The sequence below is a fragment of the Loxodonta africana genome, chromosome 18 (genome assembly GCF_030014295.1).
Source record: "Loxodonta africana isolate mLoxAfr1 chromosome 18, mLoxAfr1.hap2, whole genome shotgun sequence".
In the NCBI taxonomy this organism is placed as follows: domain Eukaryota; kingdom Metazoa; phylum Chordata; class Mammalia; order Proboscidea; family Elephantidae; genus Loxodonta; species Loxodonta africana.
This window is the reverse complement of record NC_087359.1, coordinates 18,184,469-18,203,768: the sequence shown is the minus strand read 5'-3', so window position 1 is coordinate 18,203,768 and position 19,300 is coordinate 18,184,469. Positions and strand designations below refer to the sequence as shown.

The 19,300-nt window shown below is 46.5% G+C and overlaps 1 protein-coding gene and 1 long non-coding RNA gene across 3 annotated transcripts; one reads left to right on the top strand and one right to left on the bottom strand.

The window, feature by feature from the left end:
- Positions 1–244: 244 nt before the first annotated feature.
- On the top strand, positions 245–8,628 carry LOC111752594 (uncharacterized). 2 transcript variants are annotated; one of them, XR_010318306.1, is made up of 3 exons: positions 245–1,466; positions 3,772–4,101; positions 4,791–8,628. It is a non-coding gene; the product is annotated as an uncharacterized LOC111752594 (long non-coding RNA). The 2 variants fall into 2 exon arrangements; XR_002787481.2 differs by having other exon boundaries at positions 245–4,101; positions 4,791–4,893; positions 5,302–8,628.
- Positions 8,629–8,882: 254 nt separating this feature from the next.
- On the bottom strand, positions 8,883–18,213 carry CD300E (CD300e molecule). The gene is given in 4 exon segments (XM_064270306.1): positions 8,883–10,145; positions 13,378–13,835; positions 13,838–14,092; positions 16,801–18,213. Coding segments are annotated over 4 exon segments (963 nt in total). The 5' UTR covers positions 16,841–18,213; the 3' UTR covers positions 8,883–9,935.
- Positions 18,214–19,300: the final 1,087 nt, after the last annotated feature.

Here is a 19,300-nt window from a genome sequence, read left to right as displayed (position 1 = left end):
GGGGCAGTAGAAGCAGCCACACGGAGCGAAGCAGCGGGAGTCCCCTTCATGGCTCCCTCATCAGAGCTGTCCTGCCATGCCCACCCCTGCTCCTGCCAGCAATGGTCTTTGCTGATCCCCCTCAAAGATCCCCTCCCCTTCCAGCCCCTCTGAGGGTGACAGGTACCAGGAGGAGACGGGGATGGGCTTTGTCTTAGGAAAGCTAATGGGGCAGAGGTGCATGGAAGACTAAAGAGGGAGGCCCTGGGTCCCATGGACCAGGTGTTGTTCAGGCCCACTTTAAGGGAGGATGATGGGAATTTAATTGGGGGCCTGTCTGAACTGTTAACTGGTGGCTATCTCCACGAAGCAGCAGCAGGGGTTGGAAATGAGAAGTGAGACAGAATGGGATGACAGAAGATGTGGGTTTAACAGTGATCCTGGGTTGAGGCAATGCTCCCCAAAGCAGACGGGGCGAGAGAAGAGCATCAGGCTCCAGGAGACGCCAGATGTGAGGGGGCAAGAGCCAGGACAAGGATTCCTATAGAAGAGAGAGGAGGTATAGAGAGACCAGGTGACAGAAAGAGGAAACATCTGAAGGAAGGGGGCAGGGAAAGTCACTTTGGAACTCACTTGAATAAGCAGTTTCTGTGAAGTGAGCTGGCCAATGGCTGTCAGGCAAAAGGAGGCTAAAATTTTTCCACCCTGGGCCTCTGCTCAGGGTGACTCAGACCTCAGAGGAAGGTCGTCTGGAGGAGAGCTGGTCAGGCGCAAGGAGGGACAGCTATCGGGCAGACAGGATGGTTTGGGAGGCCCTTCAGCGGGGCCTCCTGAGAAGAGGTTTGGAGCATGGCCTTTTCTCCAGTGAGATGGAGGTGAGCCCTGCATGGTGCCTTCTCACCAAACAGGTGCAAAGCCAATGCCTGGTTGTTTGTTTGTTTGCTGACTCATGTAGAGCAGAAACTCAGGCAAGTGGATTACAGGGTTAAGCAATACTCCAGAGAGCCTGCTACATCTTTGTTATGCTGCCTGTCTTCCTTCCCGTATCTGAGGTTCTTAGAAGAAAAGTTCTCAGTTCTAGCTACAAGAACACTTGTGGAGGCACGACAGTTGCAGGGCCAGTTCATTCATCACTCCCTGGACCCTTCTCTGTAGCTCTTCTCTCCCATTCCCCTCCACCACCTACCCTGCTTTCCAGGCACCCACCTTCTGTGGCTCCTCCACACACCTGCAAGAGGAGCCCTGGCCAGGCCTGGACCCTTTCCTTCCCCCAAATCATGGGAACACATCATAATCCCAATCCCACACTCTCCAAGGATGACTCAGCATTTCTCCTAATTTATGAAATTAGGAAGTAACTAAAGAACAAAATTAAATACTTAAAAGGAACAATTCAGGCAAATAGAAAGCAGTTTGGTTCCAGGCTGGATTACAAGTCTTGGAGGGCAGCTGGAACTTGAGGATCCCCAGGCAGAGGGCGCAGGCAGGTAGGACCATGTGGCTGTCCCCGGCCCTGCTCCTTCTCATCCTCCCAGGTGGGTGGGGCTGGCCTTTCAGAACTGAAAACTAGGGGCTGGGATAGGAAACTGAGAAGATTTGAAGTGGGGGAAGAAGATGTGTTGGGGAAAACGGCAGGGCCAATTCATTCATGCATGTATTTATTCATAAAAAAAGAAAATATGTATTTGCAACGAATGGATAAACAAAATGTGGTCTACGCACACACTGAAATATTACTCAGCCGTAAAGAGAAATGAAGTTCTGACACACGCTATAACGTGGATGAAACTTAAGAACATTAAGCTGAGTGAAATTTCAGTCACAAAATGAAAAAGTGTTATATGATTCCACTTACATAAAATATCTAGAACAGGCAAATGTATAGAGACCCAAATTTATTAGTGGTTACCAGGAGTAGGAGGGGGAAGGAAAGGGAGAGCCACTGCTTAGGCGGGCCGAGTTTCTGTTAAGGGTAATGGAGAAACTTGGAAGATGGTGGTGATGGTTACACAGCACGATGAGTGTAACGAATGTCACTGAATTGTACATGTAAAAACTGTTGACATGGCAAATGCTTTATGTATATATATCCATGATAAAACATATAAGTATACATAATAGGTGTGTGTGTGTGCTACCTGATAGATACTAAGTGAGGTGTTGGGGAAAGAAAATAAAATAAATGGTATTTGTTTTTCTAGGATAATGATTCTCAAGTCTAACGGATGGATACATAGATATATAGATACAGATAGATGATGGATAGATGATTTATTGATAGGTACATAAAGATACATAGATGATAGATTGACAGACAGATGATGAATGGATAAAAAATAGATTGATAGAGAGGTAGATACATGAATCCCAAGGAGTTTTTAAGGAGCACAGATGCTTGGGCCCCAGCTCAGACCCACTCGCTCATGGCAAGACTTAGATGTCTGAATAGTTTAAGAACCTCAACAACTGTTCTTAACTTGTAGCTAGACACAACTGGACTATATCAAAAGCAAAGAAGTTTCCTGAATAAATCGAACGCTTCAAAGGCCAGAGTAGCAGAGTCAGGAGTTTGGGGACCATGGTTTCAGGGGACATCTAGGTCAACTGGCATAATAAAAACTATTAAGAAAACATTCTGCATCCCATTTTGGAGAGTGGCATTTGGGGTCTTAAATGCTAGCAAGTGGCCATCTAAAATGCAAGAATTGGTCTCAGCCCACCTAGAGCAAAGGAGAATAAAGAACACCAAAGACACAAGGTAAGTATGAGCCCAAGAGTCAGAATGGGCCACATAAATCAAAGACTACGTCAGCCTGAAACCAGAAGAGCTAGATGCTGCCCAGCTACAACCAATGACTGCCATGACAGGGAGCACGACAGAGAACCTCTGAGGGAGCAAGAGAGCAGTGGGATGCAGAACCCAAATTCTAGTAGAAAGACCAGACTTAATGGCCTGACTGAGACTAGAGGGACTGCAGAAGTCATGATCCCCAGACCTTCTGTTAGCCCAAGACAGGAACCGTTCCCGAAGCCAACTCTTCAGAGAGGGGGTAGACTGGACTACAATACAGAAAATGATACTGGTAAGGAGTGGGTTTCTTGGATCAAGTAGACACATGAGACCATCTGGGCAGCTCCTGTCTGGAGGAGAGATGCAAAAACCGAGGGGGAAAGAAGCCGGCTGAATGGGCATGGAAACACAGGGTGGAGAGAAAGAATGTGCTGTCTCATTAGGGCGAGAGCAACTAGGAGTATATAAAAAACCAAACCAAACCCAGTGCCGTCAAGTCGATTCCGACTCATAGCCACCCTATAGGACGGAGTAGAACTGCCCCATAGAGTTTCCAAGGAACGCCTGGCAGATTTGAACTGCCGACCCTTTGGTTACAAGGTGTATATAAGGTTTTGTATGAGAGACTGACTTGATTTGTAAACTTTCACTTAAAGTGCAATAAAAATTAAAAAGAAAAACAAAAAGCTTGTAGCCAGAACTGAGAACTTTTCTTCCCAGAACCTCAGATACAAGAAGGAAGACAGGCAGCAAAACAAGGGTATAACAGGCTCTCTGGAGTGTTGCTTAACCCCACACATCAGCCTGCCTGAGTTTCTGCTCTGGACGAGCCGAAGACCAGATGGTCTCCCAGCCTAGCAAGTGCACTAACTGAGACGTGTACAAAGTGGTTTGAAGCTCTGAGGAGGGGCTGAATTGGCCAGAGGCTTCTGTCAGTCCCCAGGGAGTTGCCAGGAGCCCTGAGCCCGACCTGGGCTGGTATTTGGGATTCTGTTTTCCAGGCTGCTTCTCCATCAGTGGCCCTGTAGCAGTGCATGGCACAGAGCGGGGGCCGGTAACTGTGTAATGTCACTATGACCCGGCGTGGAAGACCTACAGCAAGTGGTAGTGTGGCGGGGAGCACTGGAAATCCTGCCAACTCCTTGTTACAACCCCAGAGTCCGAGCAGGAGGTGAGGAGGGGCCAAGTGTCCACCAGGGACAACCGTGGACACCACCACTTCACCATAACCGTGACAGAGCTCAGGGATGACGATGCCAACACTTAACCAGTGTGGGGTTGAGAGAAACGGACCTATCTTGGATTCCAAGTGAAAGTGGCCATTGACCCAGGTAGAAACTAGTCCCTCCTGCACTCTGAGGCCCTGGTGCTAACACGGAATAAAGATGTCAGAACCTTCCATCTCTCTTCCCTGAGGGATGGAGCGGAGTCTCGAAACCTGCCTGAGACTGCACATGTGTGTGTACATGCGTGTGTGTGCACTTATGTGCATGGGTGTGCATATGTGCACATAAGTACATGTGTGTGCAGGTGTATGCAGCTGTGTACATGTGTATGTGCGTGTGTGTGTTCATGCACACGTGTGAGAGAGAGAGACGGGGGGCGGGGGACCAAGAGTCTGGTAAGACTAACAGAAAGACATCCTCATATTCTACATATTTTCATCCATGATTCTCAGAGGGAGCAGAGCAGGGCATGGCCCAGAATGGGGGCCAGTGACCGTGTAGTGTCGCTGTGACCCAGTGTGGGAGACCGATAGCAAGTGGTTGGCAGTTTGAACTCACCCGGTGGTACCATGGAAGAAAGGACTGGCAATCTGCTTCCATAAAGATTATAGCCAACAAAACCTTATGAAGCAATTCCACTCTGTAACACATGAAGTCACCATGAGTCAATCAACTGTGTGGCAATAGGTTTGGTTTTGGGGGAGAAGGGATTTGAGGGGGGAGATGTGGAGAGGGTCATGGAGGAGCCTCCTGGGCCACCCTCAGAGCCATGCCCTATTCTGTCTGTTTGGCAGCAGTTCCAAGAAACACACCCAAAATTGGGAGAACAACACCAGCACATCTGGCTTCCCAGACTACCAACAGCAGACCGATGCCTCTTACTAGCCCACTCACCAGGTAATCAGAGCTGGGCGCATGCAGCTCTTCCCCACTTCCCTGACCCTGGGACCCCTCCTCTAGCGGTGCGCAGGCAGGGATCCCAATGTTGTCCCTCTGATGCTTCTTAAGTCAGGGGAATACTGCTAAGTCTGCAGTGGGCTCCCCTCCTCATCTGTATCTCTGAGTACTTAGAGATCCCCACACTGAACCCAGACAAGGAGAAAATTCTTCTGCTGGGGTGGAATAGGGAAGGATCTGGTCTCCCTCCTACATGCTCCCCACCCCCAAAAACAAAAAGGAAGTGCAATGGGGTTCAGTTTCATGTGTGCCAAGAGGGGAGCCCTGAGTTAGTGTCCCCTGGGTGCAGGAGGGGAGCCCCCATGTTAGCATCCTGTGGCTGCGAGAAGTCACTACACTCTTGTGCAGATCCCTGCTCTGCAACATCCACTTCGTGTTCCCGACCTTTGTGAAGATGTCCTTGCTTGGGGGCCTACTCTGTGTCACAGTGTGGCTGAGTAGGACTCAGGGACTACCTGGGAGAAACTAAGGCAGCCTGGCCAGAAGACCCGCAGCCCCCATGCCATTGACACCATGTCCAGAGACGGAACCTTTAAGACTGGATGAGCCTCCCAACCTCCCATCAGCATCCCTGCTGAGGGGAAAGTCACCTGGTCCTGGCCTCAGAACACACTCTAGCTCCTGCCCTGCTCATCGCAACTCCCCAGGGCCCTGACAAGGCCTCTGTCTATTTCAACCTCCATCCAAGGAAGAGATAAAGGAAAGGCTATGGTGGTCCCTTAGACCCTGTTTCCTTGGAGACACCTGTAATCTCACCTGTGTGGCTTCTCCCTGGTGCCCCCTTTTCTGGTGGCTCTAGGGTGGCTATGCCAAAGATAATTGACTGTTATATTGTTCAGGGCTCTGGTCAATAAGTCAATACTGGGTTTCAAATACCAGGCCTACTACAAAGTGTTAAAAAACAAAACCCTTTGCTGTCAAGTCAATTCTGACTCATAGCAACCCTACAGGATGGAGTAGAACTGCCCCACAGGGGTTCCAAGGAGCAGCTGGTGGATTCGAACTGCTGACCTTTTGGTTAGCAGCTGAACACCTAATGACGGCACCACTAGGGCTCCATACAAAGTACAAAACGTGGATTAAAGCAACAAACTCCAGAATGTGTCTCCCATGGGCAAAGACCCTCAATGGCCAAGTATACAGAAATCTTCTGAGTCCACCTTCTGTTCATCTGTACCTGGAGAAAGGATTGCCTGAACATGGATGATTGACCATCACTCTTGGACCATCACTCAACTCAAGTCTTTTCTGTTTTCACTGTATGTTTCCTTTTAAAATCTATGAATTTCCTGTGCTCTTCTGAGGTTACTTTGTTGGGATGGGACACTGTTATGAATTGAATTGTGTCCTCTGAAAGAATGTGTCAACTTGGCTAGTCCATGATTCCCAGTATTGTGTGATTGCCCACCATTAATTTTGTCACCTGATGTGATTTTCCTGTGTGTTGTAAATCCTACTTGTATGATGTTAATGAGATGGTATTAGCAGCAGTTATGTTAATGAGGCAGAACTCAAGCTACAAGATTAGATTGTGTCTCAAGTCAATCTCTTGAGTTATAAAAGAGAGAAGTGAGCAGAGAGATATGGAGACTTTATGCCACCAAGAAACAAAAGCCAGGAGCAGAGCGCATCCTTTGGACCCAAGGTCCCTGCCCTGAGAAGCTCCTAGACCAGGGGAAGACTGGTGACAAGGACCTTTCCCCAAAGCCCACAGAGAGAGAAAGTCTTCCCCTGGAGCTGGCACCCTAAACTCAGACTTCTAGCCTCCTAGACTATGAGAGAATAAATTTCTCTTTGTTAAAGCCATCCACTTGTGATATTTCTGTTACAGCAGTACTAGATAACTAAGACCTTTTGCTTACCATTCTAGAAGATGTGAAGTAACTATAAATCCAACACTAGAGTTAGAATATACCTAGCGATGAAGAGTTGGGAGTGAATAGAGAAAAAAAAGGCCTGTTTTTCCCAACTATCACTCCCCATAGATGCAAGTTAGTTAGTTAGTTGGGATAGTTAGGAGTAGCAAAAGAAAAATATAGGAACTTAAAAGCAAATAACTTAAAATTTTATTGTGGCAAAATATATATATAACATAAAGTTTGCCATTTTAACCATTTTTAAGTGTATAATTCAGTGGCATTAACTATATTCACAATGGTATGCAACCATCACCATTATGTGTTCCCAAAACTTTTTCATCACTCCAAACAGAAACTCTGTACCCATTAAGCAATAACTTCCCATTACTCTCTCCTCCCAGTCCCTGGTAACCACTAATCTACTTTGGTCTCTATGTACTTGCCTTACCCACAGCCGATGAGTCGATTCCAATTCAGAGCAACCCTATAGGACAGAGTAGAACTACCCCATAGGGTTTCCAAGGCTGTAAATCTTTGTGGAAGCCTACTGCCACATCTCTCTCCCGTGGAATGACTGGTGGGTTCAAATCACCGACGTTTCAGTTAGTAGCTGAGTGCTTTAACCACTGCACCACCAGAGATCCCTAGTCTAGATACTTAGTATAAGTGGGATCATACAATACTTGTCCTTTTGTGTCTGATTTATTTCACTTAACAGAATGTTTTCATGGTTCATCCGTGTTGTAGCATGTATCAGAACTTCATTCCTTTTTAAGGCTGAATATCATTCCATTGTATGGATATACCATATTCTGTTTATTCATTCATCTGTTGATGGACATGTAGGTTGTTTCCACCTTGGCCATTTGGAATAATACTACAATGAACATTAGTGTACAAGTATCTGTTTGAATCTCTGGTTTCAATACTTTTGGGTATGTATCTAGGAGTGGAATTTCTACATCATATGGTAATTGTATGTTTAACATTTTGAGGAGTTGCCAAACTGTTTTCCAAAGTGGCTGTACCATTTTACACTCCCATCAGCAATGCACAAGGGTTCCAATTTCTCCACATCCTCGCCAGTATTCATTATTTTTCTATATATATAATCACCATGCTGGTGGGTGTTAAAGTGTTGAAAAGCAAAGATGTCACCTTGAAGACTAAGGCAATTCTGACCCAAGCCATGGTATTTTCAATTTTCTCATGCATGTGAAAGCTGGACAATGAATAAGGAAGACTGAAGAACTAATACCTTTGACTTGTGGTGTTGGCAAAGAATATTGAATATATCGTGGACTGCCAAAAGAATGAACAATTCTGTCTTGGAAGAAGTATGACCAGAGTGTTCCTTGGAAGCAAGAATGGTGAGACTATGTCTCACATACTTTCGACATCATTATTAGGAGGGATCGATCCCTGGAGAAGGACATCATGCTTGGTAAAGTAGAGGGTCATCGAACAAGAGGAAGATCCTCAATGAGATGGATTGACACAGTGGCTGCAACAATGGGCTCAAGCATGCCAACAATTGTGAGGATGGAGCAGGACCAGGCAATGTTTTGTTCTGTTGTATACAGGGTCACTAAGAGAAGGAACCAACTCGACAGAACCTGACAAGAGCAGCAAAAAAAAAAAAAAATCAGTTGCCACTGAGTCAATTTCAACCCATAGTGACCCTATAGGACAGAGTACAGCTGCCCCCATACAGTTTCCAGGAAATGCCTGGTGGATTCAAACTGCCAACTTTTTGGTTAGCAGGCGTAACTCTTAACCACTACGTCACCTGGGCTTCCTAACAAAAACAGTGGGTGTTAAGTGGTATAAAATAACTTCTAGAAGTTATTTTAGATATTTTTCAAAATAAACTTTATGGAGGTATAATTACATACCTCAACAATTGCATACAAAATGTGTAATGTACAGTTTAATGAGATTTTTGAAATACTAACCCATGGGTTACTGTCTCCCAATCAAGATCTTAACTGGAGTGGCGGTTATATAATTATAAAGTTGTGAAAACTCATTGAAATTACTCTTTTTCCCTCTGTAATTAATAATGCTGCTTCAGGGGCAATAATAGAAAAAGAGTTGAGAAACTCTGCTCTAATCTATTGATTGAAGCAGTCACAGCCCACCCAGACTCAAGGGGAGGGGACATCAACTCTAACTCTTAATATGAGGAGTATGAAAGAATTTGCAGCCACATGGAAGAATCTTCATCTAGTGTCTTTTATCACATAGAAGAATAACAAGACCTGAAGGGGTGAAGCCACCTGACCCGAAGCCCAAGGCCAGGGAGCAGGGCTGGCTTTGCCTCTGGATGCCAGCCTGGGCCCGTCATCCTGAGGACCCATCTGTGCACTTCGGAAGGTCAGTTCCCCAGCCTGCTGGCAGGCCATATGGTCCCAGACATAAACACTAGGCAGACACAATGAGACTCTGGAATTTCTATCCTTTACTCAGAAGTCATGACTAACATCCATCCATGAGTTACATGAAATTATAGACTTGTTTTGTGCTGACCATGATCTTTTTTTAAATGGAGTTTGTTGTCTATATGTAACAATGAGGAAATTTCACTTCTGGGTTCTCTTTGAAAGATAGCACTGCTGCAAACAGTGGCCCCACAATGCCACATGGTGACAGCTGGCTGATTGCTGCCCCTTAGAGGGGACATGCATGCCCCAGGTGACCACAGACCCCACCGCACCCTACTGTATTGTACCTAGCTTTTTGACCCCTTTGTGTTACCTGTCTGGCACATGTGACCATATGAGACTGCTACCACTGCTTCATACTTTCAGAGGGCTGGAGGGGCTAGGGAGGAGAAAGGAGGACCCAAGCAAGGGGACTGAACCCAGGAGAACCTCATTCCCTCCCCCACTTTGAGGACTCAAAGCAAGTGTCCTCTTGGATTCAGTCCCCACCCCCACACCCCTGCAAGGCACAGGAACAAAACCCCCACAAGACCCAAGGTGCCCCCAAAGTCCAGCCACTGCTCCTCCTGCCCTGGGGCCTGGAGTCCAAAGGTCTCTCTTATCTGATCTGAAGGGCTGTATCCCTGTTCAGGGCATTCCTGGGGACGGTGCCCTGCGGGTCCTCCTGGTCGGGCTGACTCTATTTCCCCCCAGAACCTCTCTGAGGTCTGTTTACCCAGAGGACAGCACTGAGCACGCTCAGGAACAGGGGCACCTTCAGGAAGACCAGGAGCAGGAAGTAGGCACTGCTAAGCAGGAACCTGTGGGGGACAAGGTGACAAGCAGGGAGCTGCCTCCTCGAAGGAAGCCCCAGAAACCTCCTCTCCTCACGTCTCCCTGCACTCTGACTCTAGAGCCCAAATAACTCAGGATCAAGCCGGAAAGGACCCACGCCAGAGAAGCCCCTCTCTGGGGCCCCTATCCCCATATTCTGTGATCAAGACCTGCCCTTGGGACTCTCTACAAAGAGACATGATAGAGAAAAAGGAAGAAGGACCCAGGTGGTCCCTGCTTTCCAGAGCATGTTCCTGAGCCCGCCTCTCTGTCCCTTCCCCCTCACAGTTTCCCCTTTATCAATCAACTTCTTGAAACCAGTCTTTGCCCACACTTTAAAGCCCTCGCCCCTCCACCCCTCCTCTACAGGGCCTGGCAGAAGCATCACAACCCTTTCTGGGTATCTTTGAGAGGGGAGTGTGATCAGACCCAACCTGCAGCCTGGAGCCAGCCGTTCTCCCCACAGACCCCAAAGGCAGCTCCTGGTAGCAGAATCCCCAGAAAAGCAGACACCTTTAAAGGTGACTCCAGATTAGGGACTCTGGAACCAGGACCCCGAGTCCAGAACCAGTGGGGAAGAAGAGGGGAAAAGGTGGGGATGGGCAAAGGGGTGGCATGTCCTCCCAAAACCAGCCTCTGGCCTATATCCCTCCATCTGCCCTATAGGGGAGGGGCTCACAGCACAAGTGACATTTTCCACCCAGAATCCACCTGCAGCCTTGGAGAATATGGAAACTAGGACCAGGTTTGGAGGAAAGCCCAGCACACGGTGAAGGTTTCAGGACATGGGTGCCACCACCAGCCCCCACCCCAGGGTGCCCAGTAAGGCACTGAGCCCCCTCCCACTATGGTCTCCAAGATGTGGGCCCTTGCCCTGAGTGGTGGGCCAACAGGGTGCTGAAGTTCTATCCAGCAGTTCCCAGAGGGATGGTGGGAGATGTGACTGGAAGTGTGGTCCCCTCTGTTGCTAAAAGAAAAATCACACATCAGGTGACCACTGCTCTCCCCACCGAGCTCCAGGAATCTGATTCACATGAAGTCACTCACTCACAGAAGGGGCTTAGGAGATAGCCTAAAACCAGACCCAGACTACCTCCTGGGTTAAGCGTGGGCAAGGAAAGTTTTCCACCCCCACCTCATTTCACTTCACCTGCCCCTCAGGACCCAAATGAGCCTTTCCCAAAACTTCCCACAAAAGTCACCTCCAATAAGCCTAAGGTCTTTCTTTGCATCCCAAGTCTAACTCTGCCTGGGGTGAGGGCAGGGACCTCTCAAGGGCTTCTCTAGCCAGATGAGGAGCCCCAAAGGAAGAAGGGGAGGGGAAGTCTGAAGAAAGATGGCTCAGCCTGTAGTCCAGGGAACCTCACAGAGACAATGCGTGGAGGTTCAGAGCACCCCCTTTTATGTGGAGACTATTTGAGGCCACCTTACCCACCAGTAGCGAGGGCAAGTAAAAGAGCAGGAAATTCAGTGTAGTGGTTGTCACCAGATCCTCCCAAGGACCTCATTGTCCCAGACGACTGGCATGACCTATACCCTCACCCCCACTCTACCTCCACCCATGATGCCCAAAACAGAGGCTCAGGCCTTCATAAAGTGCCCAACAAAGGCTTTATTTCATCCAACAGTCATTGGCCTCCTTGCTGTTGGAGATTCATTGATAGAAATGATACCATCCCTGCCCTTAGGGAAGGGAAGAGACACATAATCTGCTAGGCTAATTCCAATACAAAGTGGTGGGCACTGGGGTGGAACTCTGTACCAGGCACAACAGGAGCACAAAGGAGGAAACATCCCATTCATCTGCTTTCTGGGTAAGTGGAAAGGAGGAATGAGAAATGGGGTGTCACCTGGAGGAGGTTGCGGGGACATGAGATGCATAGTTTAGGACAAGAGGGTCATGAACATGTTTATAGACTGAGGTGAAGGAACTGTGAGGAAGAAGAGGCTGAGGACAGGATACAGCATGAATAATTGATGGAGGGAGAATATGGATGTGAAAAGAGAGAATTAGACTCAAGGGGATAGGGAGGCAAGGAACCATGGGGTGAGAATCCAGTCTTAAGTGTGATTGTCCTTGGACAGGAGGAGGAAAGCCTTATCCTCATCCCAAAAGGGAAAGAGGGAAGGATGAGGTAGGCTGAACATGTCTGTAGGTAGAGAAGGAAAGAAATTGAGGGTTCCTGCCTGATATCCTGTGTGGTCTTGGTAAGGTAGAAGCATAGGAGGGTAATACTAGAAACCATGAACTTCTATTGATACCATATGTACCATTTTGTGACTTTTTTCCAGCAGTACTGAGAAAATGAATTTCAGGGTAGGGTGATCATCTTGTCCTGGTTTGCCTGATACTTTCTAAGTTTTAGCACTGAAATTCCAGTTTTCTGAGAAACCTCTTAGTCTTGGGGAAATCAGGATGGTTGGTACCCTAATTGGCCCAGAAATGGGAGTTTTGTAGTGGATGCAGAAATGGTACCTGGGAGTTGAGGGTGCCTATAAAAGAAGAAGATATGGTGTACCATTTGTGTTCAAAGTTTCTAAGGAAGGAAGTGAGGTCAGTGGCAGGGTGGAGAGATAATAAATTCAGAGAAAATAGACAAAATAGAGGAAAGGATCAAAGGACTGGAGGTGTCTGTGAAGTTGAGGATAGGTATAGTGTAAGTGGGAGAGGACTGATCGATAGAAAGTTGTCAGAAAGTAGAATATTTCAGTGCAGGACTCTGGGCATGGACCAGTTTAGAGTGATGACAAGGTTTACGATGTTGCCATGGGTGGAACTCTGAAAGAGAGTGTACGTGAAGGTCACTGAAAGTAAGAAGGTCAAGGAACCCGAGGCAAGGGTGTTTGACAAGTTATTTATTAAAACCTTCCAAGGTGATGGCAGGGGTTGGAGTCACTGAATGTCAAGGGGGTAATCTGGACGCCAATAGATGGAATGTCAAGGAGAGGTAGAGGGTGAGTGTGGCCACGTGACACAAATTTTAAAGGGCACAGATGGGAGCATACCAAAAACCAAAAACCAAACCCACTGCCGTCCAGTCGATTCCAACTCATAGCGATCCTATAGGACAGAGTAGAACTGCCCTGTAGAGTTTCCAAGGAGCGCCTAGCAGATTTGAATTGCAGACCTTTTGGTTAGCAGCCGTAGCACTTAACCACTACAGCACCAGGGTTTCCAGATAAGAGGTGTGAAATTGGAATGGGTAGCTGGGAGAATGTGGACATGGTTTCATGGCCCCAGAGCCTGTGGGGTGTAGAAGAGAGTGGCATCTACTCAAGAAGGCTATTAAACAAGAGGAGTTTTCCTAAGGGAGGCCAATTTCAGGACAACATGGTAGAGGGAATGTTCTGTGAGGAAGCTGAAGATGTATGGGAGTTTGTTTCCTTTGGGACAGTTCTTCTGAGGAGTACAGTGGAAAGAACTTTGGCTCATCCTGGAGGGGCCTCCACAGGCAAGAGGGTGAGACCCAGGTCCTATAAGAGCGGGGGTGCTCATAAGCTATGCTCCCCCCATCACAAAGCTGAAGGATCAGCCACCTCCCTCTCTGCCCACATCCCAGCTCCACAAAGACTGAGGACAAGACCCAGAGACACATGTTAAGTATAGCTCCCCTCCACTCCACCCCTATCCAGTTACATCCTATAATTCTACTGCTGGAGTGTGGGGAGCTCTTACCAGGAGAAACGGACACCTTAGCCTGGACCAAGGGGCCATGTGACAACACATCCAGGATCCACACTGTCTGAATTCTGCACCAGTAAACCTAGTGTCATCTGCATTGAGGTTCTCCATGGTCACCAAGAGGGCGAGGTTATCAGCATGGTCTCTGATGGTCGCATAGCCATTCCTCTCTTCTTTCTCTTCTCCTTTGGTCTCCATAATTATGTCACATGTTGTGTCATACTGTCCTTGGCACCAGTATTTGTTATACTCCTTGTATACCTTCTCATACAGACACTACATGCTCACAGGGCCCCCTGTGATGCCGTTCACAGTGCCGGGACCCATCAGAGACTGACAACCTGGAAGACACAAGCCCACATCCCAGGTCTCCATCCTGATGGGCCCATCAGAGCTTCCCCTGAAGCTCGAGGAGTAGTGGATATAGGAGAGCAATTGGCTCAGAATGGAAATACCAGCTGATGTAGCAGAGTGAATAGCAGGAAGTACCCTGGGCTGTTTTGTGACTATTAACAGTTTAGCTTTAATCTAGACATTCTCATGGTCAGAGGAAGGAGCTCTGTGGGGAGGCAGATCTGGGACTTCAGTCTCAGCTCTTCAACTTAGCTGAAATGTCATGGGCTAATCCCTTCACCGCCTCATCTGTCAAATGGAAATAAAGTTGCCTGCCCTGCCTAGATCACAAAGTTGTCAGAGGGTCAGGTTGTGTCACAGATTTGAAAGTGTAGACTGTGAAATGCATAATAAATAAGAGTTTGCCCATTTTATATTGGAATTCACTTCATTCCTCCATATTGGACTTCATATCACTTCTTTTGTCCTTTTCCTCCTCACCCTGCAACTGTCCCTTCTTTCTTTTCATCTTTTTCTCATTCCTCATTCTCAGGCTGACAATACAACCTCTCAGGTCCCACCCAGAAATTTAAAGTGATCACAGTTTTCCAGTTAGTTTGTAACAACGAATAGGTGCGATGGGTGGAAGAGTATGCTGAGAAAGAAAGCAAGGAGCTGAGCCAGGAGCAGTAACGGAAAAAGAGAAGCTCTAGAACATCTGAGCCCATGAGGAATCTCCAGTTGCAAATTACCCTGGATGAAAAGTGAACCTGTGGGCTTGGAGAGGTCAGTCTGCTCCACACAAGGGAGATGGGAAAGAGATTTCCAGCTTCAGTTTAACTGCACCCAGGCTAGGGCATTTAGATAAAAATTATCAGATTTAAGCAAGAGGGAAGCACAAGCAGTGATCTGCCAGTAAACCAGCTCTCGGGGATGGGGGTAGACAGCCCTGATTTGTATGTTGCCTTTGCTGATTCCTATGGTGTAAATATTCTCACCACGGCTGATTGCAAGCTAACAACATGCCGTCACCGAAGGCAGAGTTGGGAAGACATACCCATAATCGCTTTTTTGAGTTGGTATAAGCAGCTCCAGTCACCAATGCTTTGAGTGCCTGTTTAATTAATTATGGTGATTCACAAACTGTCCACTGCACTCTTCATTCTGTCCATTATCATCATCATCATTATCTAAGACTTTTTGAGTACCTTCAATGTGTAAGGAGATGCATCTCTCTTAAATGTCTTTCTGAGTTTAGGATCATAGATTATAGGGGCCTAAGAGAACTTAGAGATCTATCACCCAGTCCACGCTCACCTTTTATTGACAAGAAAACTATCTTTTGGCTAATGTCACCAGCTAGTCTTCCTCCTTTGAATCTCTTCCATTCTCATCAACCACCCGGGAAGAGTCTGGTCATCATGTTGGGCATCATGAGGGAATTCAACCATAAAATCATTCTGCTAACATGAAGAACATCTTCTATTTTTTATCCTAAACTTATTTTCCACAGAAAAATGTGCACTCATGCACTTCAAGTGTATTTTTAAAAATACATCCTGAAGATCCAGTCTTTGCAGGACAATTTTATTTTCTTGTTTGCCTCACACCTTGTTCCAGGAAGGATTTAAAGTAGATGTTTAGGATGGCATTTTAGACCTTTTTTTTTTTTTTTTTGTATTGTGCTTTAGGTGTAAGCTCACAGCTCAAGTTAATTTCTCATACAAAAATTTATACATATATTGTTATGTGACATTAGTTCCAATCCCCTACAATGTGATGGCACACTTCCCCTTTCCACCTGAGTTCCCTGTGTCCATTCAACCAGTTCCTGGCCGTTCCTGCCTTCTCTTCATGCCTCCCACCAGGAGCCCCCATTTGGTCTCGTGTATCTGATTGAACTAAGAAGCACACTCTTCACAAGTAATATTTTATGTTTTATAGTCCAGTCTAATCTTTGAAGAGTGGGCTTTGGGAATGGTTTTTGTTCTGGGTTAACAAAGTGCCTGGGAGCCATAGCTTCGGTGGTTCGTCCAGCCTCAGTTAGACCATTAAGTCTGGTCTTTTTACGTGAATTTGAGTTCTGCTCTGCTCTTATCTCCCATTCCCTCCAGGACTCTCTGTTGTGTTCCCTGTGAAGGTGCTCATTATTTCCTTCCAACAGACCCTTCCAACCCCTTTAAGCTAAGTTCTGACAAAACAGAACTATTGGCTAATTCCTGAACCTTCCATGATCTTTAGTATCTCTACACTTCTATATACTCCCATTTTCTGTTCTGCCAACTCATTCGGCCTTCAAGACCAACTTGCAATGAAGCCTCGGTGAAGACTTCCATCCTTTCAAGAGCAGGGCTAGAGGTCCCTGTGGTGCATTCTCAGGATGTGTCTGCATCTCTACCACAGCAAGTTCCACACTGTATCAGTTATTTAACTCCCTCATTCAGCACTGAGCCTGAATGCAAATGTCACCTGCAAGTGTTACCCTTAATTATAGCTCTCAGAACAGACAGTCTTGGCACATACTTGGTGCTCAGTCAATATTTGTAGGACTTGTACATCAATGTTTGAATGTGTAGAGGATATATAGACAGATGAATGGACGTAGCCTTCCCATTTCTGCTGACACTTCTCCTCTGGCTTAAACCCAGGACTGACCATTCTACCTACTATCCTGCCTCCTGAAATACCACACTCCCGAAGCCCCAGCCTCACTCACCTGGGAGGTGGAGAAGGAGCAGCACTGGGGACAGCCACATGGTCCTATCTCCGTGGCTGCTGTCCCCAGCAAATTCAGGTCCCAGTTGGAATCGAGGTATTTGTAACAGAAACTAGAGTCATCTCACTTCTTTTGTTTAAAATTCGTTTGTGTTTTTCTGTCATCTGCTTCCTTTTCACTGCTCAGAAACTTCCTAATTTTAAGTCTTACTTAGAAAAAAAGGAAGAGAAGCAAAAGACACTTCAGAGAATGAACTAAAAGCAGTGAGGGAAATCTGCTGATTTTTCCCACTATTTAAAGAAAATACAATGTTTAGGTCACACTCTGACCCTTCATGAAATTCAGTCACAATATATGAAACATCCAACAGAGGAGACTCTTTGTCCCCTGCCTCATGCACAGTTCTTCCTGCCTGGCACCTCTTCCTTGATCTAATCAGTTGCCCCTTCTCTCTGGCTGCCTACATTAGATCCTAACATTTATTTGCAGACCTAGGGTGAAGATTTCTCATGTTTTCCTTTCAACCACTTTTTCCTATACAGATGACCCTATACTTTCTTCTGAGTCAGTGTCCTCCCTGGGCTCCAGACCCAACACTCCTGTGGGGAACCTCTACCTGACTGTACACTATTAACTGAGTTAAGTAAAGGCCATCATTAAGAGCATAGATTCTGGAGTCACACAAACTCAAATCCCATCCCCATCATTTACTAACCATGTGCCCTTGGGCATGTTGCTAAATCACTCTCATCCTCAGTTTTCTCATCTGTAAAATGAAATAATAGTAATAATTCTTTTCTCAAAGAGTTTCCATAGGAAATCAGTAAGTTAATGCAAGCAAAGTGTTGGCACAGTGCAGGAACATAGTAGCTACTCAGTAAAGATTTTTAGACTAGTCCTGGACCACTGAAATAGCTTTCCATCCCAGCCAGCTATATATCCCCTCCAATCCAATTTACACATCAAAAGCATGTTCTTTTCTAAGATGCAGGTGTCTGAAAATAATTCCAGTGATAGCCCCCAACAGGTGCTTCCACTTCTTCTCTTTCCCAAGATGGAGGTCCATAGTGTAACCTTCACCATCTTTCAGAACTCTCTACCGATCATCTGGCATTTCAAACCTTTGCTACAAAAGCATAAATTCTTGTCTCCTCTCTTTTACCATATCTGATGAAATATGATATACGGGATTGAGTCCTGGATTGGGACAATAAAAAAACATGGGTCCCAGTCCTATGTATATTACTCGTCACTCCCCTACAGGACCCAGAATGAGTAGAGCTGATGTTCGTGTCCCACTGTGCCATTTCTTCAGCATAGACAACGGCTGGAGGCCTCAGTTCTCCCCAAGAAGAGGATTGAACAAATCTCCAACTCCTTCAGTCCTGCTTTTATGCTGTTTCCTTCTGCTTTTTTTTTCCCCCCAACCCAATATCTGGAGTTGTTTATAAGATAAATGAAATGGGAGTGAACAAAGGCAAGAATGGATGGTTGAAAAAATATATAAAAATATGCCCAATGTGGTCACATTTCCTTATGATCCAAGAAAGTCCAAATTCCAGGCAATATGGCAGACTGGGAAACCCTTGTGGCCTAGTGGTTAAGTTCTATGGCTGTTAACCAAAGTGTCACCAAAGTGTCAGCAGTTCAAATCCACCAGGCGCTCCTTGTAAACTCTATGGGGCAGTTCTACTCTGTCCTATAGGGTCGTTATGAGTTGGAATTGACTCGATGGCAATGGGTGGGTTTTATGGCTGATAGAGCTAAAGTAGAAAGACTCCTCTCTAGCTCCAAACATTGAAATCGTGTATAAAATGAAACATGTTTTAATGCATGATTGAAATCAAAATCAAGAAAGAGAAATCCCCAGGTGCCAGAAACGTAAAGGGAACTGAAAGCCAGAACTGTGAACAGGACCTGATGTCAAATGGCTAATGGGGACTACTAGAAATGGATATGGGCTTTAGGAGGTGGAGGAGGGGAGCTGGGGTTTAAACAGCCACTTTGGGACAGGGGCCAATGCTTCAGGTCCGTACCAGGTGGGGAGCTGGAGAAGAGCTCTCTGTATAGAGCTGGGTCCATGAAGAGTCATCACATCCGTGAAGCCAGGGAGGGGAAACTGCATCGATGGGCTCAGGAAGGCAACAAGGCATCTTGGCCACCTAAGGAGTTGAAAAGCCTGCCATGAGAACTGGCACTTTTAGCTGCACTACATAGAGATGTACGACTCAAAGTCCCAGTTTCCATGGTATGGAGGTCTCAGGTAAAGAATCGGTGTAAAGGGAGGTTGATAAATGATGAGGCTCATAGGACCTTGAAAGAGTTAAACACAAAACCACAGCCACACCCCCAGTCCATCACCTGATTTCCTACAGACCCATGAGCTAAGGGCCATCAAAAACAAGGGAAATCCTCGATGAGATGGATTGACACAGGAGCCACAACAATGGATTCAAACCAGGGCTTCCACTTGTTAGGTCCGGCTTGAACCCCTGCTGAG